This window comes from Pogona vitticeps, chromosome 6 (assembly GCF_051106095.1).
Source record: "Pogona vitticeps strain Pit_001003342236 chromosome 6, PviZW2.1, whole genome shotgun sequence".
NCBI classification, from domain to species: Eukaryota; Metazoa; Chordata; class Lepidosauria; order Squamata; family Agamidae; genus Pogona; species Pogona vitticeps.
The window spans coordinates 106,308,684-106,335,533 of record NC_135788.1 but is presented as its reverse complement, the minus strand read 5'-3'; the positions used below and the strand labels follow the sequence as shown (position 1 = coordinate 106,335,533).

The following is a 26,850-nucleotide window of genomic DNA, read 5'->3' as shown; positions in this document are numbered from 1 at the left end:
CCCTCCTGTCTTTCTTTGTCCATCTGTGAACATATGTCCAGTGTCTTCTCCCTTTTAGATGTTAAACATACAACAAATGTAAAAAGACAGTGTAATTGCTCAATAAGATAAAAGTAACTTATCCAAGCCTTCTACTTTTTACTGTCCCATGCAAAAAGAGAACAATTTATTGCAGTTTTCCATTCTGGGTACAAGTGGTGCCCGTCCATGGAAATGTGGAAATGGACTGTCTTTCCTCTTGTGAAACACAGTTCCCCATTGGAATGCATTGAAATCTATGTTCCAATTGGGGAAAAAAATCACTGTCTTGCAAAACACAGTTCCCCATACCATCTTGGGGAAAAGCAATCCCCTCACCTGCACTGCCTTTGGAAATTCAATGGGTCTCAGATAGCCTTCTCCGTATCTCTCTCTCCAGGAAAGGGTTTCTTTGTCGCTAGAAAGGAAAAGGAGGTGAAAGGAGTCAAGCCCCCTTCTGTCCCCTGACCCCACAAAGCATGGTGACCCCCTGGCTGCACCTCCCACTCAGTTCAGGGCTGCACAGCCCCAGTTCTGCTAGAGGCTAAGAGAGCTCCTCAGTGTTTTGGGGTGCCCTGCGGGACCCCCAATCAGGGTCTAAGTGTTCCTCCCACAATCCTCTAGTGCACAGGTATTAGCATTAGCTAGGTGTTCTGCCCACAATTAGCATATGCTAATACCTTATGCTAATACCTCTGCACTAGAGGATTGTGGGAGGAACACTTAGACCATGATGGGGGTCCTGCAGGGCACCCCAAAACACTGAAAAGCTCTCTTGGCCTCTGGTAGGACTGGGCTGTGCAGCCCTGAACTGAGCAGGAGGTGCAGCCAGGGGGTCACCATGATTTGGGGGGTTAATGAACAGAATGGGGTAGGAGATGCAAGGGCAATTCTAATTTACATTTTCTATGGAAAATACTCTCTCATAAAAATTTTTTTTGTAGGAAAAAGACTAATCCATTGCATTTAGGGTGTGTTTCTGATCTGTGTGATTTTCTTAAATGTGAGGATATTAGTTTTATAATTTATGTTAATAAGATTACATTTATAGTAAGATTTTTTTAAAAAGTTATTGTGCCTTTTGCCTACTTTTACTGCTCTCTATCATTTAAGTTTGCAACCATAAACCCATTAGCAATGCTTTGTAGGATGGTTTTTTTTCTCCCAATTGGAGCATGTTAATTACATTTCTTCTCAGCTGCATACACTTTTTTTGGGGATAAAAAAGTACGTTTTATGTAATTAACGTATCCACTGGGGAGGAGCTGTCTTGCAGGCAAGGACCTAAACATTGTCCAGCAATTGCCCATAGGAATACTCACATTGTCCAGCAATTGTCCATAGGAATAATCATTTTGGGAAGCACAACATTGCTCAAAAAAGTCACCGTCTAGGCTAGTTAATTCATCATTTTGTTTTGTGGTTTTGCTATTGCCAGTATCTTGCTGCTTGTCCCAGTAGTTCCCCTCAGGGCTAAAGATTACTGAGAATTTGTTTGAATTTGTTTTTTATTACAACTTACCAAAATTCCGACATGTTTCCAGAAATAAAGACTTGGGATTTTAAGAAGTTAACTGGGGATTACCAAAATTGACACACACCATCCAGGCTCAGAGCTTTCACTGGTAAAAATGTTGGTTTGAATCCCTGTGTATTCTAACACATTGACCCTGAGTTAGGGTTTATCCAAGAGCCTCTTACTCAGCAGCTACGTGGTAAGCATATATGATGTAGTTCTCTCCATGTTGTGTCTGTAGAATTCATCTAATAAAGACAGATGATAATCTAATTTTAGTTCACTGTTGGTAACAGTTTCATAAGTTTTTACAAATGCCTTCATAGTGTGCAAAATTCACAACTTTCTATTCAGGGCAGAAAGAACTGGAGATTATTATTTTAAATGGCTGTGGGACAAAGCAACAGAATTTATCTATCCCTGTCTAGGGGCCATCTGGATGCAAGAAATTATGGAAGAGAGTTTAAGGAAGATATTAGGGTTAAACTTTACATTAAATGGCCTACGTACTCGCAGTAATCAACTAGCTCCCCTGACAAATGATTTCCTCAGAGACACATGCCTCAAGCAATTTGTTTTGCAAATCAAGCCCATATTTACCTTTCAGTGAATCTTGAAACAAAGCACAATAAATGTGAGATAAGAGAGGTGAGAAATATTATGTGTGTTATGACAATTGTCTTTTACCACTTGGAGAAGTGTACTGTCTAGGTTGAACCTTGAACAAACAGGGACCATGGTATTGGTGACGAAAGCAGCAAACTCTGTTATCTAGAGTTTGTCCTTGAGGAGATTGAACAATGTGAGATGGAAATCAGGGTTTCCTATAAGCAGTTCCTTAAGTGCAGTATTATTGCTTACATGCATGAATTTGACACTAAGTTTAAAAAATTATTTCATTGGGCTGCTAGATGGCTTGGTGATTTAGGTATCTGACGGTGGAGCCAGAGCTTGGGAATTCAATCCCCCCACTATGTCCCCTTTTCAGGGGCTAGATTTGATGGGTTGCTTCCTGCTCTGCAGTTCTAAGATGTTGTTGTTGATGATGACTCCCCTACAAATATCCCAGTTTGCCAGCCGGAAATACCAAGAGAACAAGCTACATTTAGATTGTGAACCATCTGGAGTTCTGAGCATCGTGAGGCATTTCAGGGAAGGCAACTGCACAAATCTATCTATACATGTTGAAAATCTACATAGCTGAAAGTGAAAAATGTGAACACATAATAAATGGGTCACATCAGGTCAAAGTTTACACTTTTCTTATATCACCTCATTAGGGAGCTGGCTGCCATCAGAACTGACTCAATGGTATGGAGAGGTAATTATTATTATGGAATTTGGAATTAAGTTTAGTAAGCTTTTAATACTGTCAACAAAGGGGAGGGGTTAGGTTGGATCTTCCATGTTACAACTCTGAAGAATGAAAGGTCTTGCCAGCCTTTCCCCAATTGCCCCCCCTTTCAACTACATGTCTCATGATTCCAAGCCACTAGAAGATGATGAGTACAGATTATGGGAGATGTAACCCAGGATGTTGAATTTATCAAAGAGTGAGCTCAGGACCAGATTATCTCTCCTCAGTTTGCTTTACTTTCTTTTCACAGATCATTTATGAGGCCTGCAATGTCCTGGGCAATCAATGTTGTTTCTTATTTCCACTTCCAATTCATGAACCTGGAAAGTGAATGATTTTCTGGAGAATTTCATTGCTAGGAAGAGTGAGTGGAGAAGCTAAAGAGAAAAAGAGAGAACTCTATGGTTAGGAGTCCTGTCAATTGTAGGGAAATGGTTATGCTTATCTCCTAAGCACCAACCTTCATAACCAGCCCAAGACGTTTTGCTACCAAAGACAAAGGACAATAATACATCCCAACTGGTTTCACATACAATAACTAACTGAACTGGGAAGTAGATTTTATCTCAGTACTGGAGATGGTGTAACATTCTGCTATCACACCTGAGAAAGCAGGCTAGTGGAATGGCTCAAGAATAGGTTGTGTGGCATACACACTTCAACCACAAAAGAGAGGGGAACAGCTGAGAAGTTCAGGAAGAGCGGCCAAGAGACTACCAATGCTGTCCACCTCTCAGCGTTTACCACTGAGGCAAGTTGCTGCACTCTGCCTAAAGGTAGAGCTGGCCAGAGCTAGGCCTAAACTAAACCTCAAAGCTTCCCAGCTAGGCCTTTCTTTCCTTCAGATGAGCCACATTTAGATGCCTATAGGCATGGATCTGTCTGGTGGAATTCCCAAAATTAAGAACTGCGGGATTTGTGGTCTCCAAAATCCAAAAGCTCCATGCCTAGTTATTTTTCATAAATTGCTAGTGCTTGAGCTGAATTGTGACACCACCTTTGGAAATTTGAGCCTTGGGGAGGGGCAGGAGAGAAATGTTTGGCTGGCTGGTTCACTTTGCTTCTCATACATCACAACACTGTGGTATTATGTTCCATCTACTGTTGAAATGGAAGCTTCTGTTGACAAAGAAACCTAATACAGTATATTCTTAAGCGCGCGCGCGCACACACACACACGCACACGCACACGCACACGCGCGCACACACACACACACACACACACACACACACACACACACACACACACACACACACACGGCTCCAAGTATGGATATTTTATTTCATTTCACAAAGGGAAAACTTCTGTTTCTCATTATTTTTCCTGCCTCTTACTCTCAAGTAATCCATCCTCCCCAAAAAACATATAACAAAAGCACATACTCAAGATTCCCATTTAACTCATTTCCGGTAATGAATCCTATATCCAGAACTCAGCTTTCTCAGGAGAACATATGCTGGCTTTCTTTTCCCTATGTTAATTCCACCCCCCCCCCCCAGGAATGCTGTTTTTGCAAACAATGATTTACTAGAGAGTCTTCTTAACTTAGGTTCTATTTGTTTAGGCAGGACAGAGAATAAATGAGCACGATCAGTATGGCTCTTTTTCCAGAACAGAAGTAAGTTCAATTTGTCAATATGTTGCTGTATATTTCAATGTTTTAAATTAACATTTTCATATATTTATACGTTTTTGTTGTGTTTTTAGCAGCCCCAAACAAGAAACTTTAATTTCAAAATAAGTTAAGCGCAAGTAATACAGGATGTGATTTACCTTATAGTTTGTATCAGATTGGCACGGTTAAAATCAAAGTATTTACCGTCAACTACGTGGCATGATGTTAACTACAGAGAAGCCCAGTATTTTCTCATGGACATTAGTTAGGTTTTGTTCAAAGACAGGGAGTGGGGTGTTCGTTTGTTTTTGCATAGCTTTCAGCTGGTACTGCTTTTCTGTGTTTTCTGGCATGTGTGATTGAAGGCCAAAGGGCCAGTTATGGAAATGTCCTATGGTGTCTTCAGTAGAGCATGGTGTTACAGTAGGATAATTCCCCTCAACAATGTGCCTGTTATCTCCTTTTATTTTTTCCCCTTTTTAAAAAATTGTGCTTTCGGAATTTAGTGCTTTATCGCACTGGTTCTTAACCTTGGGTTACTCAGGAGTTTTGGACTGCAACTCCCAGAAGCCTTCACCACCAACTGTGCTGGCTGGGGTTTCTGGGAGTTGCAGTTCAAAAACATCCGAGTAACAAAGGTTAAGAACCACTCAGATAAGCACTACCCCACCTCTGAAAACTAAAACTAAGAAATGAAGGTAAAGAGAAGGGGTGGAAAATAAGCCAGAATTAATAAGGAGAAGCTGTGTTCCCAGTGGAAAATGAAATGATTGGAAAGTGTGGTGTGGACTCTTACAAAAGGATAGTTAATTGCACTGGTGTGGTTGACGATAGGGATTTCAGCCACGGAAACTACCAGGGACCTGACTGAAAAAACTTCAAAGCAAATACTGTAGGTGTACTTTCCTATATAGTCATGCACTCAGAAATTTTGAGAATTGTTTTTCTCTCCTTGTGGCTATGAAGAATAACACACACAAAAATATTCACAATTAACTATGGACCTTAGTTGGAATGAACTTGAAAGTCAACAACAGAGAACCTCAAGGGGATTGAGCTTTCCAGATTTGCCTCAGAGATTATAGGAACCAGTGTTCTCAGTTACTCTGGTACTGGCTATGATTATCCCCCGAGAAAACAGAAAGGAATGAAGGAAGGGAGGTTGGTCAGGTCTGTAATGCAAGTTATACTGTCTGCAATGCACGTTATGCTGTCAAACAGGTGTGGAATGATAATCTGTGGTCCAAACAATGTTGGCAGAGAGAGCAGGATGGAGAAACAAATTAATTGGGAGATATGTAGGAAGGTAGATCCATTATTATAATTTCTTTTTCTGCCCTGCCACAGGATGGACACTGAATCTGAATCAAAAAGTTTAAACATCAAATCTTCCAAGTTCTCAAAGCTGATGGAGACTGAGGGAGTTCCTTTGCCCAGTAAAACTGCAGAGAGGTGGGATCAAATCCAAGACTTCAAAGCTTGGTCTGATGACCTCCTCATCTGCACATATCCCAAAGCAGGTAAATTATAGAGGAGGGGAGAAATATGGGGCATTTGTGTGGCTATAAAGAGAGTGCAATGGAGCTGGGGGTGTTGAGAACCACTGGATGAATGCTACATTCTTCAATTTTTCTCCACTTCTTTTTGGTAGGGACTACTTGGATTCAAGAAATTGTGGACATGATACATCATGGCGGCGACCCGTGGAAGTGTGACAAGGTCCCTATCTATCAACGGTGCCCCTTCATAGAGCTATTTCTTCCAGAACCCATTTTCACAGGTGAGTGTGGGGGGTGCGGCATACTTCTTCACAAAACTATGAAGCACGGCATAAAAGGCTGAGTGTTGTCCATTGGTGTTCCAGGCTTGGAACTGGCTGACAGAATGCCCTCCCCACGTTTGCTGAAAACCCACCTTCCAGTTCATCTTCTGCCACATTCCTTTTGGGAACAAAAATGCAAGGTCAGGACTTGGGGGGGTGGCACTGAAAGAAGGGTAGGTCTTAATTTGGGTAAATGTTCAGTCCTAGGAGCTGAAATACATTGGCCAGAGTCCTACTGGAGTTTGTGCAAGGCCTGAGTAACTTGCCCTGGCTCACTTTGGTTAATTGGCAAGCTGTTGAAGCACATCTCAGTTGTGTGATCAGAGGAGTGACCAAGTACATAACTGAGACTCATTGTGGCACCTTGTCAATTTGCAGTGGCATGTTACACAAACCTGATGTTAATGTCAGTAGGATTCTAGCCAAAACATCTGATTACGGCCATGGTCTTGCTGAATTCAATGGGACTTAACCTGTGAGTCAAGCATATCTCATTGCAGGATGAAAGAACTAAGTACTGGCAATATTTTTTTATGGGGTGGGCTGTTCCATGTTGCAACAAGGGATAATTAGTCTTGCATTGCCTTCATCAGTCTGGTACTCATCTCATATGTTCAACTGTAACCCACCTGCCCTTATCTCTGTTTGTGATGCCATTTGTAGTCTGTACTACAATCAGGAGGGTGTCTATGGTTAGGAAAGCCAGAGGTTGAAACTCCTATGTTTGTATTCCTTTTACTGTCTTTCTACAGATCATCTATCTAGCCAGGAACATCAAGGACAATGCAGTTTCCTACTTCCACTTTTGTCGCATGAACCAGCTTACAACAGACCCTGGAGAGTGGAACCATTTCCTGGAGGATTTCATTGCAGGGAAATGTGAGTAGGGGCTGAGAAGCATAAAAAGTAACAGAGATAGAGCTTCATGTGAGAATGTTTGACTATCTTATTAGTAAGGAGGTTGTGGGTCCAATGCAAGTGAGGTGGTAAATTTGTTTGGGGTTCTAGCCTGAGTTATATCAGAGCTATCCAAGGTGCTGAAACCTATACCCCAAACAGATTTGGGTAGTTCCTTACTATTTGAAAACAGAGCCCAACTGGTTTCGAATGAATGAAAATTTTACTTAAGTTTGCTTTTAATATGTAGTTACCAATTTGAATATGTGAGGAAGCAGAAGCTGACAGATTTGTCTGCCGTTGCTTGTGGTTAACACAGAAGATACTGTAGTTCAGGTTTAACAAAATCCTGTGAAAAAGGGGGAAACTACATGAACCTGCCATGTTCTTTGTTATGATGATTGTGAAATTGTTTAGTAGTTCCCAGTTCTTTATTTCCATAAAAGTCTGAAACAGAATTCAGCTAATAAACTGAATAAGTCATTGTTTTTTCTTGTTAACCACCCAGAGTATCCTGGGTAGCTAAATGGGTGGTATATAAATTGAACAAAGAAATATAAATAAAATAAATAAGCATGTGATTTTCTCTACTTATTTCTCCTCTATTCCATCTGATTTGTTTTGTGTCTAATCATGTGAAAGTAAGCATTAGACTAATTTGCAAGTTTGGTTGCTGAGGTATGCATCTCTGAGGAAAACCCAGAGGAAAGCTCCAAGGAATGAAAATGGATTAATTGGAGTGAATATGTATTCTCCATAAAAGTTTAATTTCACCCTCTCATTGCAGGTATCTATGGCTCATGGTCTGACCATGTTTCTGGTTGGTGGAAAGCTAAGGACCGTCACCCAATTCTTTACCTTTTTTACGAAGACATGAAAGAGGTATTCATCTCTCTCCCTCTTTCTCTATTCTTTCCCTCTCACACACATATCCACATACCAGGGCTGTATTTTCCAAGAAGGAGCATTATCTTAATGCACCAATGAACAAACAGAGTGAATTAACAGTAGCAATCAAATGGTAAAATGTATTTCACTTTACAAGTAACTTGCAGGACTGGGGAAGGGATTGATTTTTAGTGAATATCTGTCATATTTGTAGAGAGAGATAACTACATCCTGCTTTTCTGAAGTTTATACACAAAAGAGTCAACTATGTAGTCGAAAACTCAGTCACCATAATATCAATGATTCAAACCAACAATCAAGCCAATGAAACAGTGATGAAATCTAAAAATAACATTTAGAGGGCAACATTTACTTCTTATTGTGATGTTCAACTTATAAAACAAACTGGGCTGGATCCAGTTTTAGCCATAGCCAGATAAAGCGATAATGATTTCAGCTGGGTTACTCTAAATATGAATAGGCTTCTTTACTGCACCATACTGAAAACTGGATAGTTCACCTGGTAAACAAACAGAATTATTTCAGATGAATAGATTCATTCTGGCAACAGAACTCAAGATAGTAAAGGAAACGAGTGAGGAAAGATGATGTTTTCTTTGATGAGAACTAGAAACTTTAGATTTCCCTCTGTCTGGAGTTTCTTTTACTAGACAGAATTCACTACCTTCAACCCAAGTTATCCTTGTAGCTCCTGCTAATACTGTTTATAATGACGAATGGTGATGATTACGATTATGATTATGATTATTTTTCCTAGGAACCAGCCCGGGAAATCAGAAAAGTAGCCGAATTCCTGGGCCTTGAGTTCTCAGAATCTGTTTTGAACCAGATTGTGCTACACACAGAATTTTGCAGCATGAAAGTGAACCCAATGACAAATTACACCACACTGCCGCCTTCTATTTTGGACCAAAGTGTATCACCCTACTTGAGGAAAGGTGGGAAGAAAAAGAAAACATAAATTCAAGCTGCATCTGATAAAGTTGATTTGGACTGCTGTTTTATGTCATGTCACACAGGTTGCTTCTATTTCAAAATAAGCCAGAAGTCATAAACCTAGAAGAAACTTTGATTTATGTTTCTGGCTTAAGAAGCGGGGGTGGGGTGGGGTGGCACAACGCCACTAAACAAACTTCCCTGGTTTGTTTAGTAGTCAGGCTAGTGGGGAAAGATGTAGAAGGAAGCATGCTTGTATAAATCAAGCCAGGGCCTCTGGAATTCTGGCTTAACATTCCTTGTGAAAAGGCTAGTCTCAATTTAGGAGGAGAAATAGTGAGGCTCAGGATATTTCCTGTATACAACATTTTTGACCTGATGTTGGTCACCTTGGGTCCTTTTGAGGAGAAAGGTGGGGTAGAAATATTTTAAGTAAGAAAGTAAACAAATAAATGTAAGTAAGCAAGTAAGCGAGCAAGTTTTAAAACTCCTGGGTTGGAATTGAAAGAAAAAAGGAAGCTGGGTTGTTGTGATAATTGTTCCTGGAATTGTCTTCCCACCTGCAGGAATTGTAGGAGATTGGAAGGAATACTTCACAGTAGCTCAGAGTGAAAAACTGGATGACATCTGTGCCCAGAAGCTGGGAAGCAGTGGACTGATTTTCCGCACTCAGCTGTAAGCACATGTCTGTGGCTATTTGTTTTCATTTCGTTTAGTCGTTTAGTTGTGTCCGACTCTTCGTGACCCCATGGACCAGAGCATGCCAGGCCCTCCTATCTTCCACTGCCTCCCGGAGTTGGGTCAAGTTCATGTTGGTAGCTTCGGTGACACTGTCCAACCATCTCGTCCTCTGTCGTCCCCTCCTCTTCTTGCCTTCACACTTTCCTAACATCAAGGTCTTTTCCAGGGAGTCTTCTCTTCTCATGAGATGACCAAAGTATTGGAGCCTCAGCTGTCCTTCCAGTGAGCACTCAGGGTTGATTTCCTTCAAAATGGATAGGTTTGTTCTCCTTGCAGTCCAGGGGACTCTCAAGAGCCTCCTCCAGCACCACAATTCAAAAGCATCAATTCTTCAGCGGTCAGCCTTCTTTATGGTCCAGCTCTCGCTTTCATACATCACTACTGGAAAAACCACAGCTTTGACAATGCAGACCCTTGTTGGCAAGGTGATGTATGTGCTTTTTAAGATGCTGTCGAGGTTTGTCATCACTTTCCTCCCAAGAAGCAGCCGTCTTTTAATTTCATGGCTGCTGCCAACATCTGCAGTGATTATGGAGCCCAAGAAAGTCAAATATGTCACTGCCTCCATATCTTTCCCTTCTATTTGCCAGGAGGTGATGGGACCAGTGGCCATTATCTTATTTTTTTTTTAATGTTGAGCTTCAGACCATTTTTGGCACTCTCCTCTTTCACCCTCATTAAGAGGTTCTTTAATTCCTCCTCACTTTCTGCCATTAGAGTGGTATCATCTGCATATACTGTACTGTATGTTGTTGATATTTCTTCTGGCAGTCTTAATTCTGCTTTGGTATTCCTCCAGTCCAGCCTCTCACATGATGTATTCTGCATATACTGTAAGTTAAATAAGCATGGAGACAATATACAGCCTTGTTGTACTCCTTTCCCAATTTTGAACCAATCAGTTGTTCCATATCCAGTTCTAACTGTTGCTTCCTGTCCCACGTATAGATTTCTCAGGAGACAGATAAGATGGTCAGGCACTCCCATTTCTTTAAGAACTTGGCACAGTTTGCTGTGGTCACACAGTCAAAGGCTTTTGTGTAGTCAATGAATTGTACAAATGCACTGTAAGTAAGTACAAATGCATTGTATGTGTACGCAATTTATACATCCTGGAACCAAACACAAGTGGTATCTGAAAATCTAAGATTGCAGTGTGATTCACAAAACACAGCTTGCAATGTAATTCCCGAAGTTGCAATGTGATTCACAAACTACAGAGAAAACACAAATGCATATCTCTGAAATGTGGACACTGGAAGAAAATTACACACAAAATACAATACTTCAACTGAATGGGAGAGTGAATACCAAAAAGTTGCATAAAAGTACATTTTGATAAATACAAATGGAAATACAGATTTGTGTGTGTGTCGAAAACAAAATGGGTTGCAAACAATCCAATATAGACCTGCTTTGGAACAAGGAGAAAAAGAGAGAATCTTGAGGAAATAGAGTTTGACATGGGTGGAAGTAATAGTGCTCACAGCCCGTTCCTTTCACTCTGTATCCTTGCACAAATATGTAGTTAATCTCACACCAGATTAATGGGATAGGGAAAGTCGTCTCTGGCAAAGGAGCTGGCTGGCTGCTCAATATCAGTATCTGAGAAGCTTCAGCCAAGCCAAGACCACACACAGATTCCCTGTTTTATCAAAAACTTACTAAGACCCTGGATCACTTGTAGCTCTCAGGAAGAAAGAGACAGGCAGAATGAAGTACAGAGATACACAAAGAGAAGGAAGGCTGGAAAACCATAATGGAAGAGAAGCTCAGAGATGGGCATGGCACCAAGTGATGCTAGAGAGACAGCACTCATTATTCCAGAGAGGTCTTGAGAGCTCAGTCCATTTTTATGATCCATCCTGCTGGGAAGAGATCTGAAATCTGGGCTACAAAAGTCGGACACCAAGATTCAGAAGCACATTTTATCTGTGGAAATATTTTTGCCGGAGGACTGGAGTTGAATCAGCACTCCCTAGGAAATCCCCACACTCCTCGAGATCCTGAGGACTTACAGCACTAGACATTTCCACATGGGTTTACTGATGCCTTTGGCCACTCTTCATCACAGGCATCCGTCAGTCTCGAGAGACTATGGTAACATGCTCTGAATCGAGGAGTGTCCTCTCCAGAGCATGAAGCCTGTGTAAAGTAATATGGAGGATAGGCTGTTACCCAAGCATCAGATTCCCCCCTCTCTACATTGCTGAAATGGTCTAATGGAAAGGCAAGAGCCAATACAACTGGTTCCAGCAACGTCGCAGGAGTTGGCAGAACAATATGAACTGTCTTCGGGATCCAGATTCGGATTTTGCCTCTAGGTTAACTCCTGAAGTCTTTTTCATCAGTGGATATAGCCACAAGGCAGTGGAAGTTTGAAATCGGAGTTCTCCTTCTCCTAGATGGGCTGCCATCCATGGCTGACAAGCCCCACCTACCCGGTTGGCCACTCTTACTCTACCTCAATATCCCCCATGGCTGCAGGAGCAAAGAGGATGGGGAACTAAAAAGAACTGCTATGGGTGGAGGTAGCTGCCGCAGGAGGAGATGGAAGCGTATGGATCAGGACCTGGCTGATGGTGACTGGAGCTCCCAGTTATCACATGAGCGCTCTGGGCCCCATTGCATGATGACATACCTCTGTTTCATAGGTCCCTCCTTAAAGGTTTTGAGGACAGGATACAAAGAAAAACTCAGAAGATATAGTAAAAAAGAACACGGGATGGTTACAAAAGGATGATATCTTCTCCTTTTAAAAGTCTGTGTTTAAGGCAATGCTATACGTAGTAGGACAGAAGCTTCAACGCCACATTTGGATATTGCTGTTGTTTATACAGGGGATGTTAATTATAAATGGTGAACCATCATGACTCTGCAGCTGAACATTGCTATTAAGCAACGGTCTTCACCTTTGTTATTACAGTTCATGGTTGACTGAAGGCCAACCTATCTCAGGTAGGAGTCACCTGGATTCTCTCCAAGCAGACCTGTTAGGAGCCACCTGAAAGGAAGATGGGAATCTTATGTGTAAGTGCCCAGTTGCAATGGGAGAAAAAATTAGTCAGGCAGCTTACCCCTTGCTTTCTCCAGACACACTCATAGGACATGCAGTAACCTCAGGAAGGAAGAGAGAGGGGAAGAGGCAAACAGTCCAAGGAAGGAAAGGACAACAGACTAACGTGTGGGGCACAAATTGCTGGTAGGTGGGCAGGCAAGTCTTGTTGGCAGGTGGCACCACATAGGAAATGAGGCAGAGCAGTAGCAGCTTTGGGGCAGAAGGTGGAGAAATTTATTCACAGTTGTCTTGCCCCACAAGGTGCCTGTTCCCCAGCCAGGGAAGGAATGTTTGAAGCCCAAATCCATCACATGTGTGAAAGTGTTGGAGACTGAGGGTCATACTATGTCTGAACAGAAAAAAAGGGGAATTCCTGGAGATTGGCAGGCTCTTTCAGCAGCAGTGGGATGACCGCAGAGATAAGAGTCTGGGCAACTGAAATTCCAAATAAAACTTGTGCTTACCTTCCTGGGGCCAATCACAAAACAAAGCTTGATGGAGTGCAAGGTACAGTATGGAGTGAAAATGTGTGCTTTAACAGCCAGATGTCACCACTTAAAGAGACACTGGTTTAAATGACATGGCAACTCGAACTTGAACTTTAGGAAGTCTCTTTGCTTGAGGACACCGTGGAGCAATGAGATGCAAGATGGCACTTTCTAGTTCTGTCTAATGACCTTGTCATTTGCACATAATCTAAAGTGCAAGTAAATGAGATTAGAAGAAAAATGTGAAGCATGGATACAGCTGGAGGTGTGAGGAGGTAGGAATAGGACAGAGAAAAGAAGTGTGTTTGTCCACAACTAGTATGGAAAAGCAGCAGGCTGACAAGAGTGGAAATAAACCACTCTGTCCCTTCTTCTCTCTTGGTGGCAAAATACATCCTAATCATGATGAGACAACACCAAAACATACAAAAATGTATGTTTTGTCTTGGTTTATTATATTAAATTTTACATATGTGCCTTTGCTGGTCATGGCTCTTGTTTTTGCTGAGAAGATTGAAGAGGCATGCATTGCATTTCCAGGATATCCATTTATTGAACTGAACTTTGTCATCAAACAAAGGCCCTACATTTGACATCTGCGGGATATGAGGATAGAGGCGAAGGCCAGCCTGTATCAGGTGGGCCAACTGGGTTGTCACTTTGGGGAAAAAATGTCACTTTGAAAAGAAAGTGGTATCATTTTAAGAGGGGAAAGAGAGTCTGGTATCTCTAGACAGATGTGCACATTTATTTCCACTAAGGGTTAAGCATGAAAACAACCTAGAGGTCAACACAGGACAAGGCTCTGGCTAAGGGCCCGTTTGCAGCGGGCAAGAATCATCAGGCAGGCAGGCAGGAAGGCCAGCCGGCCCCTTGCGTCTCTGAATCACACCCAGGATTCATGAACTAACTCCAGGAAGCCCGAGAGAGACAGAGAGAAAGAGAAAGAGGCAGACATCTTCCCAGAGGAAGGAAAGGATGTCAGATTACTCTGAGCAGAGACTAAAGTGCTGGTAGGTGGGCAGGGGTGTCCTGGCATTCCGGTACCAGAGGGGATAAAGCAGGAACATTAGCTAGTTCTGAGGCAGAAGGTGAAGCCATACTCTCCCATCAGTTCTCTTTTCTGTCCCACCAGATAATGAATACCCAACACACATGGGAAACTTTGGATCCAAATTACATCAAGCGTTCCGAGCTAGCAGATGTTCAGGGAGTCCCTTTGCTTGAGGATACTGCAGAGCAGTGGGATATGATATGGGGCTTTAAAGCTCGTCCTGATGACCTTCTTATTTGCACTTACCCCAAAGCAGGAAAATATACATAGAGATTGCCTGGTAACAGGTTCACCATCACTGACTTAGACTGCCATCATACCAACCAAGTCCTGGAACATTGGGACCTGGTGCCTAAGGATGTCTCTCTTCCTGCAAAGGACCTGTGTTGCACTCTCCAAGCTTCCGAGGACACAGACCTGTAGGTCCCACTCTTCTTAGCCCAGCAGAAGAGGCACACCAATAGGGAGAAGGAACCTGCTGGAAGTAGGTTTGTTCATGTGGATCAACACAGCAGCCTGCTTTTTTCCCTCTCTTTTTCTTTCTTTTTCTTTTACACTCCTTGATGCATGGCTCTGAAGATGGGCAAGATGAACGCCAACAACTTTTAAATTCACCACCACACCTTTCGAAGTCACTCTCCACTCCCACCCCGAAAACTTGACCAAACCTAACGCAGTTTTATGACACAGGATCAATACGCGAGTGTGAAGCAGAGTTAAAACTGGTTCATATTAACTCCTAATAATTACGTTAATTCTTTCTGAATGAACTGAGGAAGGGAGAGGGCATACATCTGATACAAATCAGTGCTACTTTCATGTAATTCTTTTGCTAATTGGGCTGTTTTCCCGAATTTTCGCCTCTTTATTTCCACAGCAGTTGCCTTTCTCGTGTACATTTCTGGCAGCCGCAACGGGAAAACTGCAAGTTTAATTAAGACTGCGTCCCCCTGGAACTATCTTTAGGTGACCCAGCCCTTCGGAGCCTGAAACCGCTCTGCCTCATGGGAATTGTAGTATTATGACCTACGCCCGCCTATTCGTGACACAGTTCTCCGCGGCGGGAATACGCTAAACGGCCGCATTGCATTATGGGGAAAGGACGGCTTCTCCGCGAGATGCTTTCTGGGAGTTGTATTTTTTTTGCTCACCGGCTTCTTTGCATAGGCCTCTCCGCCTCTTCCGTTGCCTAGGTGCTCGTCAGCAGCCATGCCCGGGAGCAGGAGGGCCCGCGAAGCTGCCAACCCCCCAGTAGCGGGTGGGATTGAGTCGGTGACAGAAAAGATCTTACGGGAGGCCCATTCGCTTTATGTGCATCCGGGTCATGGTGAGGATGGGTTGGTGTGAAAAATGGAGGTGGTGGTGGGGGTTCCTTTGCAAATAAAGGACTTTGGGGGGGGGCAGGCAGGCAGTCAAGGCGACCCTCATCTTGTTTTGCCCTCTCTCTGCAGGTCTGGTGTCTATCGGGGCTCGGCTGGGACTGACCCTGCTTCCACCACGCCGCAAAGTGACCGTCATGGTGATGGGCAACCACAGTGCTGGCAAGAGCAGCTTCATTAACTGGTGAGGAGACCAGAGGGGGGAAAAGGGGGTCTGGGCTGAAATGGGGGCAGTGTTGGTGTGGGAAAATGCTAAGGCATTGAGTGGCATGGGTGCAAGTTGGCATGGGGGAGACCTTAGGATGCAGATAGGTGGGGTATAAATAAATAAATGAATGAATGAATGTTGTGGGGGAAATCAGCGGTGTGTGTGTGTGTGTGTGTGTGTGTGTGTGTGTGTGTGTGTGTAAAATATCATGGGGAAGGAAATGGTCTCAGATTTGGGGTTAACCATGTGGTTTGTTTTGGCTTTGTATTGTGGTGTTTTCCACAGCTTGGGGGAAATGTTACATTTACAGTGGGGTCTTGACTTGAGAACTTAATCCGTATTGGAAGGCAGTTCTCAAGTCAAAAAGTCTGTAAGTCAAGTCTCCATTGACCTACAGTGCATTGAAAACCGATTAATCCCGTAACAGGCCGTTTTTGTTCCATTTTGGTTTTTTTCTGGTCTGTAAGTCAAATCTCAGTCTGCAAGTCAAACCTAAATTTTGCGGCCAGAGAAGTCTGTAACTCAAAAAGTCTGTAAGTCAAGCCGTCTGTAAGTCAAGGGTCCACTGTAAATAGGAAGTGCTATGTTTGCATTAAGCATTGTTCTGCTACATTAATGCAATATAAAGATAGTGTTTATTGCCATATCTGCAATTTATAGGCAAGATACACTGGCAAAACAGTATCGTAAATTGTTGCTACAGTTGTGAAAACATCAGTTCAGTGCACCACACAACAAAGTTAAATAAAAAGGGGTTGTAATAGGATAATGTTTTGAGTATGAGGTACAAGTTGTCATTCAAATTAATTGGTTTGGTTGATAACCTGGGGATTACACACCCTTTTAAAATCTAACTTTTGTTGGGTGGCACACTGAACTGATGCTTGCATAATGTAAGAAAAAGTTGTGTGAACACTTCGTGTTATGAGATATTTTAGCAGTTAGAGCTAGTTGCCTTTTCAGGACATTGTGAGCAACTGAACTTTGATGTTGATATTGGTTGACTAGGATGTCTTGGCAGAAAAGTGGCATTTCAAGGAAGCTACTAATTCCACCATCACCCCACAGCCAGGCATATTTTGAGCTTTTCTTAACATGCCCTTGCAGGTATGTGGAGGAGCACATCCAACGAACCGGTGTGGCTATTGAAACTCAGGGCTTCACCTTCATCACCAGTGGAAGGAAGCGGGAATCTCTCACGGTGAGAATTTCTTCCTCTGACTAGCACCCTTTTGGAGAAGACTGCTACCCTTCTGCCATTCTCTGAACTGAAAATGTTTGGTTTCACACAGCAGGTAGTTTCCGATGGAACCCCAACTAGAAAGAATACAGCCATTTTGGTGCCTGAAGCAAAGAACATGATGATACCCTTTCCCATTCCAGCTTTTAAAAAAACAAAACAAAACACTGACAGGCAGTGGAATGTCCAAATTGGCTGGCTCAGTAGATAACTTGGGGATTACAACTAGAGATGGGGGTATTTGTATTCGTATATGAATACGAACATCCCTGTGCAGCTGGACTTAACAAGGGGCCTGCCCCTGGGGCCGAACTGTCCACTCACATGTCTGGCGGCAGCGGTGGCCCCACTCATCCTTCCAGTCGTGCCTGGAGCACCACTGTCTTCCCGTTCGGCTGGCCACTCTGTAGCCATGCAGGGAGACTCACCCTCCGTCCCCCTCCCTGGAGTGGCTAGCTGGGCGGGAAGAGAGTGCTGTTCTGGATGCGATTGGAAGGATGAGCAGGGCTGCTGGCACCACCAGATGCATGAGTGGACCCTCATTAAGTCTAGCTGTGTGGGGTTATTTATATTCATATACTAATACAAATACCCCCATCTCTAATTACCACCTATTTTATCTAGTTTTGTTGTGTGGTGCACTGAACTGATGGTTCCATAATTTAAGAACAAGATATGTGGCCACTGCATGATGTGAGATATTTAACTTCAGCTTTCTTGTTAGAACATTGCATCTTTCTCACCTCTAGACTAGCTTAGGGGGTGCAGGGAAGATCACACAGCATACTGCTGTCTCTTCTAGCCCCAGACTGTGTCCCCCTAGTATCTGTTGCCTGAAGCATCTGTCTCATAAATCAGAGTCAGTACTACAGTTATCTTAGCCCACAAGCTAGACAAGATGGAGAAAGCCATCCTGTGTTTATTATTCTCAGTCCTATTCTCTTTTCAAAAACATGGCTTTCTGGTTTGGGCTTTGATTGCTAAAGCCACTTGACCATTAGTAGAACCCGCAGTAAAATGTTGCAGTGTAGTAACCCTAATGTTCCCTGTCACTCCCTGCTCCACTCCATTTCTCTGCCTCATTGTTTTGCCCCTCTCCATATGTCAGCTTCCCCCCCCCACTGAGCATGCTCAATGTTTTTCCCCTACAGTTTTTTTTAGTTCTTTTCTGGTTTGGTTTGGTTTCATTTGGCCCCCCTGAACTCTTCTGTAGTCCTGGAAATCTTGAGGATCCTTCATGCTTGCTCATACCTCCATCTTAAGCAAGGATTGTGCTGTTCAGGGTTTGATGCTGGTATACGGCATAAACTGATCCTCTGTGGATTTGTTTAATCCTTCTAAAAGCCATCTGTGCTGTAGCCATAGTGATGCCCTGTGTCCTAAATCCCTTTGTTTTTCCCTCCTTCCATTTTTGTAGGGTAATGCTACACTTCATCTGTACCCCCATTTCCAGGCTTTACAGAACTTCAAAGGTTAGTTACACCCACTTGGAATAAAAGCATAAATCTGATTTAGACAGTAGCTGTTGCCATGAGACACGACACTTGCTACTAAAGAATGCAGCAGGCAATTGTTAAAAATGTTGTCATTGATCATTAAGATAGATGGGTGGTGAGATCGGGAAGGTAGCACCTGTTTTTGATGTAGATGGAGAGCTGGCATGGTGTTTGCCACCTGTCAGTGGCAAGAGGCTGCTGTAAAGTTTTAATATTCTGTCCCTTCTACTTCATTTAGGGGTGCCAGAGTATTTGAGCACTGAGATCTGTACCTCCAAACATAAGCAGTTCCCCCTGGTTACCTTCCTTGATACACCAGGCTTGGTGGATGGTGATATGAAATACCCTTTTGATGTGGAAGCAGCCCTCATCTGGTTCGGTGAGTATGGCAGAAACAACTCCCATTCCAGGTGGTGCTAGCATCTAAAAGGAGATCAACCTGTGCAAGAACAAGATAAGGGAAGAGATACGGGCAAAGGGTGGTGAAATTTTGTCCTCCAACTGTTTTGGTCTATAGCTCCGGCAGTACATTTCTATTGAGTATGCTAGTAAGGCTGAGGGAGTTATAGATCAGGATTGGCAGTAGTTTGCCAAGGCGTTATTTAACAATAAAATGTTTAGGTTTAAGATAAGAGTGCCAGAATTGTTGATCTGTAGTAACTTAGATGTAGATTTGTATCTGGGGGTGCAGGATATCCCATTTTGTGGTTCATGGGTTATTGCTGGTAGTGACACACATCCCCAATCACTATTTTGCATTTAGTCCCGTTGGTAAAGCAGGGTTTCTAGTAAAGCAGGGTTTCTAGTAAAATTACAGTCAGTTCTGCTAGCCATCTTCCTGTTTTCTCACTTTAGGTCAGCTTTGTGACCTCATCCTGGTCTTCTTTGATCCCATGGGACAGGCACTTTGCAAACGCACCCTCAATATTGTGGAGAAGCTCAATGAGGAACATGGCGACAAGCTACATTTTTACCTCAGCAAGGCTGATGAGGCTGGCGCTGAGGGTGACAGACAGGTACCCCCAGGGAGAAAATCCCTTCAGGATATTTGGCAAGAACTGGGAGATGGAGTTCTTGTTTCAAAGAGGGAAGTGACCAAGAGTAGCAAAAAGGTTTCAGTGTTTGCTTCTCTTTTTTTGATCCTGGCCTGTGTTTTCCCCTGACAGAGGGTGCTGATGCAAATTGTTCAGGAACTTTGTAAGCGTCCAGGCCTGAATAAGTGTGGGTTTGATATGCCCACAATCTACATCCCCAGCTCCAATAAGGTGAGTGGCAATTGTTTCTACACAGACCATCCTATGTATTGTGTTCTAGGGGTCAGGCCAATCATTGGGCCACAGTGAAATCTAGCTAGTGAAAAGGTGGCAAGCTGGAGGATGTCTAAGGAAAAACAAGTGACATGTTGAAGTTTTGGCAGAATGGTCTTTTATAAGCAGGATGCTGATGGTGTGTAAAATGATGTTCTGAGTAACTAATCTTGCTCACTCCATCAGCCAAGCCGGTGTGTAAATCAGATTGAGGAGATCTGCCGAACCATTGAAAAGACAATCAGCCAAACTGTCCAGCACATTCTCAATGCCCTGGAGCGGGACTGTCACCTCATCTGTGAGGCTACACAGCAGCTGCTACAGGATGACAGGTAAGAGCATGGCAGCATCGGTGGTGGAGATTCACCTGTGAGGTAAAGGCTAATATTCCTATGCAGGAGGATGGCATGGGTCAAAAGAGGCTTCATTGATTAAAGTGGGTCTACTCCAGTTGTGACTTACTATGAAAAAGTAACTCACAAATAGTATAAGCCAATTTGAATCAATGGAACATATAGAGGAGTTGACTTACCAAATCTGAGTTGATTCAGTGGGTGTACCCTAGTGTTAGTTACTGCACTGAGCAACAAGATTTCAGCCAAAGTCTTCATTCTCAGGAGTCTACATTTTATTTCCCCTCTGCACTACCCCTACCCCGCAGTGAGGCCAGAAGCAGCAACATCCGTGCGCTGTTTCGAGGAACGCTGTTAGGGCTATTTGGCTGCCTGCTACCCATCTTTCTCCTTCTGACCTTGCTGTTTGGCACATCCTTTGCTCGCCAGCTGTGGTCTCTGCTTTTGGGAGAGGAACAAAACGAAGCATTACAGCTTTATGTGGTAGGTAGTTTTCTGGTCGTCATTCTTGCTGTTTTGATTTGGTATGACTTCTCATTTTTCTGCAGGGACCAAGATGCCTCATTTTCCTGCTTTTTCTCACATTATGCTCCCCAATTAAGCCCCATTGGCTATTAAATAAAGTAAAATATCTGAATCCAAAGTGGAATTGAAGATTGACCGTTGTAGATGGACATGGTGTCATTTCCTTTCTTAGCTTTTAAAATTTCTCCATATAACTAGCAGCACAACTGAGCAACGCTTCCGTTTACCCTTCAATGATGTATTTCCCTTTTCAGAGTACAAGCCTCCCTGCAGGACTGTGTTTGTTACTTTTCATTTAGGTAGTGCCTTGCATTTAATTAATATAGTGTTTTAATTATAATTAAAATACTCATGCTTGTTTCACATAATGTGCGTAGCTCACTAAATTTAGCTTTTGTTAGTACAGAACGTGGGTTAATTCAGACAGCCATGCTTGAAATGTTTATTTTAATAAAACCTACTGTGAAGTACAGAATATATATATTTTCTGCTTACTTTACACAACCACACACCCGCACCACTTATATAAAGTAAAATAAACATACAAAGAAAAGCCAAATCCAAAAATATAATCTATATAACAAAACACCAGCTCTTAAATCAAGACGGGAGCAATGGACAAGATAAAGGATACAGAATATAATTATCAAAATAAAACTAAATGACTAATAATTATAAAGGGGGAATATCCTGAAATGCCTCTCTGAAAAGCGAAGTTTTAATGTGCTTCCTGAATATTAGGAGGAAAGGGGACAGCACACCTCCATAGGTAGACCATTTCATAAAGAGGTGGCCACTGCACAGAAGGGCCAGCACCTACTCATAAACTTCCTGGCCTTCCTCAGGGTGGCTACCCATTGCATCAGTGCCTGCAAGTGTCACAAGAATTTTATTTTAGGGAGAGGTCCCAAACCATTAGCAAGGTCCCAAACCATGTAGGGCTTTATAGGTCAGCATTAGTATCTTGATGGGACGTGGTGGCGCTGTGGGCTAAACCGCAGAAGCCTGTGCTGCAGGGTCAGAAGACCAAGCAGTCATAAGATCAAATCCACATGACGGAGTGAACGCCCATCGCTTGTCCCAGCTCCCGCCAACCTAGCAGTTCGGAAGCATGCAAATGCAAGTAGATAAATAGGGACCACCTCGGTGGGAAGGTAACAGTGTTCCGTGTCTAAATCACACTAGCCACGTGACCACGGAAGATTGTCTTCGGACAAAACGCTGGCTCTATGGCTTGGAAACGGGGATGAGCACCGCCCCCTAGAGTCGAACACGACTGGACAAAAATTGTCAAGGGGAACCTTTACCTTTACCTTTATTAGTATCTTGAATGTCATTTCTTATGTGAATTTTCAGAGCCCTCTTGCTACAGTCTGGAGTCTTGTCCCTGAAGAACAGACCTTAACAGTATTCTTTGGCCTTCTCTGCCTCTCAGCTCTCCTCCTGCTCTTGGCCAGTTACACTCTGAGGTAAGGAAGCTTCTTGGTTTCCTATTGAGGGCTCTCTGTGCAGATGGGACACCTGCCACACTTCTCCAGCACTTCTTTCCTGACTTCTCTGCATTTTGTGTCCAACTTAGGATGAAGCCTACCCTTTCTAAAAAGCAGAAGAGACAGCTGGAAGATCGAAGAAACTATGTGTTGGACGTGGTGCTGGAAAAAAAGGTTGATAGTGATAAGAATTTGCACGTGGTGGTTTGGAATTGTGACAGGGGACTCAGTACCTTTGTCAGAGGATCGTGGCTAGCAGCAGAGTTCATGATCCCTTTATGGGAGTTGGGGTAATGGGTCACTAAGTAGTATTTCCTGCTGTACAAAAGTGGTTGACTACTGTGTCACATTGTAAGTAATGCTGTTTTCTTCTGCAGCGACAACTCTATGAGGAATATCTTCATCAGAGCATTGGTGAACAAGACCTCAGCTGAGACTTCTTCCCCAGTGTATGCTGAGATACCACCAATCCCCCACCCCTGTGCCATACAGAAATCCTTCCCTTCTGAGTTGCTTGGGAAAAGAGCGTGTCATACAACTGTGAACCTTCAAAGGGGCCAGTGTGATGCCTTCCACCCCAGTGTTCCCACATAGATCAACTCCTTGTATTTGATCAGATAGTGATGGCATCCTGTGATCTTTTGAACAGTGACTAACATGTAATGCACTATGTCTAACATGACAGTGATGTACTTCTTCAGTTCCTGCTATCCTCGCATCTAGTTCAACAGTGCCTCTACCCTCAGGAAGGTGCAACAGCAACCTTTCCTTTATCTTCTTTGCATTCAGGTCAACTGTGCTACTTACAATTTCCTAAATGATTGTACAGCCATACCTCTTGAATAATACACAACTGTTGTGGGCCTGTAGTGACTGTTATTAGTGACATTCATAAGGGGCAAGCTTTTCCCCCCCAGTAAGATGGTGTCTTCATGACCCAGCTTCATGGCCCACATGTCCCCTTTTTGGCTGTAGTACCATCTCTGTGTCAATGTGTAAACCAACCCCCCCCCACACATTCAGTCTCTGTCTGGTCAATGTATACATTATTAGTTCCTGATTGCTAGGCCTTGGCCCAACCAATGGGACAAGTCCTGTTAATGAGGATGTGTTTGTGTTAAATGTAAACTTTGATGTTTTTACCATTTGAAAGACATACCTCATAACTCAGCCTCTGCATTAGAGTAGTAGATCTTTTGTCTCACAGTAATAAGTGCCTTCTAGGGACACCAGTTCTTCCATGAAGCATGGAGGCATCTTTGTAAATACCACTGTCCCTTCCTCTGTTCCTACCTACACTGTGAAATCCCCCCCATTTCCATTTATGATCTGGTATAAGCTAGCATCTACAGTATTGTTACATGCTGGGAGTGACATCCCTTCCCCTTCCTCCAGCACCAGGAAGTAATTTATACTGGAAGGAAATGCAACTTATTTGCATTCTTTGATTTGTATTTATATTCATAGATTTCATCTCTGTGCCTCAGAGATGACCAAGATGGTACCCAGCAATGATACTCAGTATATTCCATGTACTTTGCCTACTGAGATAACTGACTAGTAACAGTAATAGTTACTATAGCTCATACTCTGAGGTGCTTTTAGAAGCTATTTATAATCCAGGGGTGAGGAGGTCATGCCCTCCAGCTCCTACAACTCTTGATATCTCTGGCCATATTAATTATGGCTGATAAAAGTCATAGTCCAGTAAGGAAAATTGGAAGCCTCAAGTTTTCTCTTACTCAAATCCTTTGCCTTAAAAAAGGTTTGATTAATTTGTAGTCTATAATCACAAGGTGAGGTAGGCTTAATTTGAGCTTCTTTTTTAATTAAAGCCCTCATAGCTTGAAAAAGGTTTGCTTAGCCTATTGGATTATAGCTCCAATTTCCAAACCTGATTGCACTGGAAATAGTTTACCAGAGGATGCAAGTGTTTTGTTTACACCAAGAATGGGGACACTTTGGCTCTCCAGATGTTGGTTATGATGGCTGGTACTGATGGTAGCTGTAAATCCAAATGCCTGGTAGACCAAAGGTCCCCTGACCCTGCTTTACACCAGTTCCCAACAGCTCATATTAACAAGAAATAAGGTCAGTGACAACAAATGATGCCTATTAAAACCACTGGCTTTAAGGTTAACAGACTGCTGTTTTGTGAAAGCGAGAGAGCTAAAACTAAAACATGATGCACTGTTACTTAGCCCAATTAATTTTGGAGCTCTTTATGTTGGTTGGTCTACATGACTGCCTAAGTGATGAATGGGAGAATGGCCTACTTCTAGTAGTTATTTTATTTCTTAATATATGGTCCTTACTGTAGCTGTGACAGAACAGGCCTGATAAGGTCTCTATTTCTACACTATGCGCCAGCAAGTGCTGCCAGGAATTTGGGGTGGAATATTTAATAAAAGCTCATTGTAGAAACTGCCTTGTCACTTTTCTCTGTTCAGAATTTTCCTTCCGCCCTGAAGTCTGGCTGCTTCCCCTCCTGCTCTTAATTTTGTCTTTGCATATTGGCTCATGATCCAGCTCCAGTCAAATGAAACTCACAAGAAAACAGTTAAGCTTTTATTTCAATCAGAAAAAGTGCACTGGCTTCAGAGTGTTGAACATATTGCTTTCCCAAGGCCAGATCTACTTTTAGAGCCCTGTCTTCACCACCACTGTAGGCACAACTGTGCTATGCATCTGCCACATGAGCTAATCAGTGGAAGAGTTTCATCTACCACGGCAGCATATTAAAATATTTAAGATGTTTTATTCCACCCTTTCTGTACGGTGGCAACTTACAATACAATTGAACAGCCAAAACCTTGCAGGACAGGCTTCGGAATGTTGTTTTCTATTCTGATCCCACATGTCATTTTATTTATTGTCATGATGGATGGCCAGTGACCATTTGCATCTTCCCATCATGTGTTTTGGAGGGAGCAGCAACCATCCTGACAGTCTGCCACATCTTGGTCACATCTGATGTGAGTGGCAAAGCTTTGTTCCTTCTTCCTTAAGGTAAGAACCACTGAGTTGCACGGCGTTCATCTATTTCCATAGCCACATCGACATTGCCATTGTGTCCAGAACCTGAGTAACATCACGAGACTCAGACCTAGAAAAAAAGGGGGGGGGAAATATTGTTAACAATGTGGATTATTACCGTTGTTTCCCCAAAATACGACAAGGTCTTATATTAATTTTTGCTCAAAAAAATGCATTAGGGCTTATTTTCAGGGGGTTTTTTCCATGTAGAACAATTACATTTATTCAAATATGGTCATGTCTTCTTCTGGTTGCTGCACAAGGGTGGAGGGCGGGGTTTCGCTTAACTAGGGCTTATTTTGGGAGTAGGGCTTATATTACGAGCATCCTGAAAAATCATACTAGAGCTTATTTTCAAGTTAGGTCTTATTTTCGGGGAAACTGTATATACTTGGGGAAGGGTGGTTTCCAAGTATTTCAGACCTATTGACTGAAATTTTGTTCATTCTGGCATAATGTAAGTTACACTAGAGGAAGCTTCCCAGGCAATCACCACTATAATAAGATTGCACAATCACATGGTTCCCATTATGACTGTTGTGTGGAAGTGCTTCATGAATAGCACTTCTAGCCTGCCACAATTTTCGTTATTGTTGCTGCAGTTTTACAATGCACACACAGCTGCACAACAGAATTTCAGTCATTGTCTAAAGCCCAACAGCTTCTCATTGGCAGGAGTGGTCAGGCTGGCAGAATGAAAATATATTATTCTATGCTTGTATTGCTGTTCTTCTCTTGTGAACTTTGTTGTCCATATCAGTGGTGTCCATTTTCATGTAAGTGGCAGCCATTTTGCTGAGCCCCACCAAAGACCTCATACCTTCCATTTTTTCATTTCTTGGCTGCTGTTCCCTTCCGCTTTTGCTCTGTGCGTTGGAGCTTCAGGACTATCTTACGTTCATGGCCACCGGGACTTGGACGGTTAGTGTGGTCTTCAGCCTCTTTCTTGGAACGGCCTTTGCGGGAGGAGCCAGCTGGCAGGATCAAACAAAGAGTTCAACAACTTGATAAATTTACTCCCAAGTTGGAGTTATGTACAAATTGGTTTGTACATGCCATCTGTATCAATTGAATTTTACTCCTGTGCCTCTTAGTCTTACAGAGTTGCTGACACCATGACAGAAGAAATGAGATCAAAGACAGGGATCCTTGAGGGATGGACCTCAAGACAACTTTGTCTTAGAACTTCTACCAAGCCTAGCCAATGACAAGGAATGATGGGATTTGCAATCCAGACCCATCTGGCTGGTCAAATTTGTCCACTCCTGATAGAAGGAAAGTGTGCCTCTTGGTCTTTCATCAACATATGCAAATATGCCTATTGTTGATGTCTAGATGCAAGGCTCTCTGTAACCGTGGAATGTGTTGCTTGACAACTGCTCACCTAGAACAAACTGCTTCAAA

General features: G+C 42.9%; 2 protein-coding genes across 2 annotated transcripts; both read left to right on the top strand.

Annotated features, from left to right (window-relative positions):
- Nucleotides 1-1,357: 1,357 nt before the first annotated feature.
- Nucleotides 1,358-10,751, top strand: LOC110078571 (sulfotransferase 1C2). The gene is made up of 7 exons (XM_078376984.1): nucleotides 1,358-6,027; nucleotides 6,159-6,287; nucleotides 6,372-6,469; nucleotides 7,082-7,208; nucleotides 8,014-8,108; nucleotides 8,893-9,073; nucleotides 9,638-10,751. The coding sequence occupies exons 1-7, from the start codon at nucleotides 5,856-5,858 to the stop codon at nucleotides 9,748-9,750; spliced, it is 915 nt and encodes a 304-aa protein (XP_078233110.1). The 5' UTR covers nucleotides 1,358-5,855; the 3' UTR covers nucleotides 9,751-10,751.
- LOC110078514 (uncharacterized) lies at nucleotides 10,117-24,834 on the top strand. The gene is made up of 12 exons (XM_073004525.2): nucleotides 10,117-15,739; nucleotides 15,864-15,975; nucleotides 17,107-17,200; nucleotides 18,657-18,711; nucleotides 18,974-19,114; nucleotides 19,591-19,751; nucleotides 19,902-20,000; nucleotides 20,229-20,374; nucleotides 20,704-20,878; nucleotides 22,277-22,389; nucleotides 22,500-22,584; nucleotides 22,788-24,834. The coding sequence occupies exons 1-12, from the start codon at nucleotides 15,622-15,624 to the stop codon at nucleotides 22,842-22,844; spliced, it is 1,356 nt and encodes a 451-aa protein (XP_072860626.2). The 5' UTR covers nucleotides 10,117-15,621; the 3' UTR covers nucleotides 22,845-24,834.
- The last annotated feature ends 2,016 nt before the right edge of the window (nucleotides 24,835-26,850 follow it).

What these genes read in the sequence shown, in the direction of transcription:
- LOC110078571 (XM_078376984.1), top strand. Translation starts at nt 5,856, where the DNA reads ATGGACACTGAATCTGAATCAAAAAGTTTAAACATCAAATCTTCCAAG. An exon ending in TTTACGAAGACATGAAAGAG is followed by an intron (nt 8,109 to 8,892) that starts GTATTCATCTCT and finishes TATTTTTCCTAG; the next exon opens with GAACCAGCCCGGGAAATCAG. An exon ending in ATCACCCTACTTGAGGAAAG is followed by an intron (nt 9,074 to 9,637) that starts GTGGGAAGAAAA and finishes TCCCACCTGCAG; the next exon opens with GAATTGTAGGAGATTGGAAG.
- LOC110078514 (XM_073004525.2), top strand. Translation starts at nt 15,622, where the DNA reads ATGCCCGGGAGCAGGAGGGCCCGCGAAGCTGCCAACCCCCCAGTAGCG. An exon ending in TTATGTGCATCCGGGTCATG is followed by an intron (nt 15,740 to 15,863) that starts GTGAGGATGGGT and finishes CTCTCTCTGCAG; the next exon opens with GTCTGGTGTCTATCGGGGCT. An exon ending in AAGCATTACAGCTTTATGTG is followed by an intron (nt 20,879 to 22,276) that starts GTAGGTAGTTTT and finishes GTGAATTTTCAG; the next exon opens with AGCCCTCTTGCTACAGTCTG.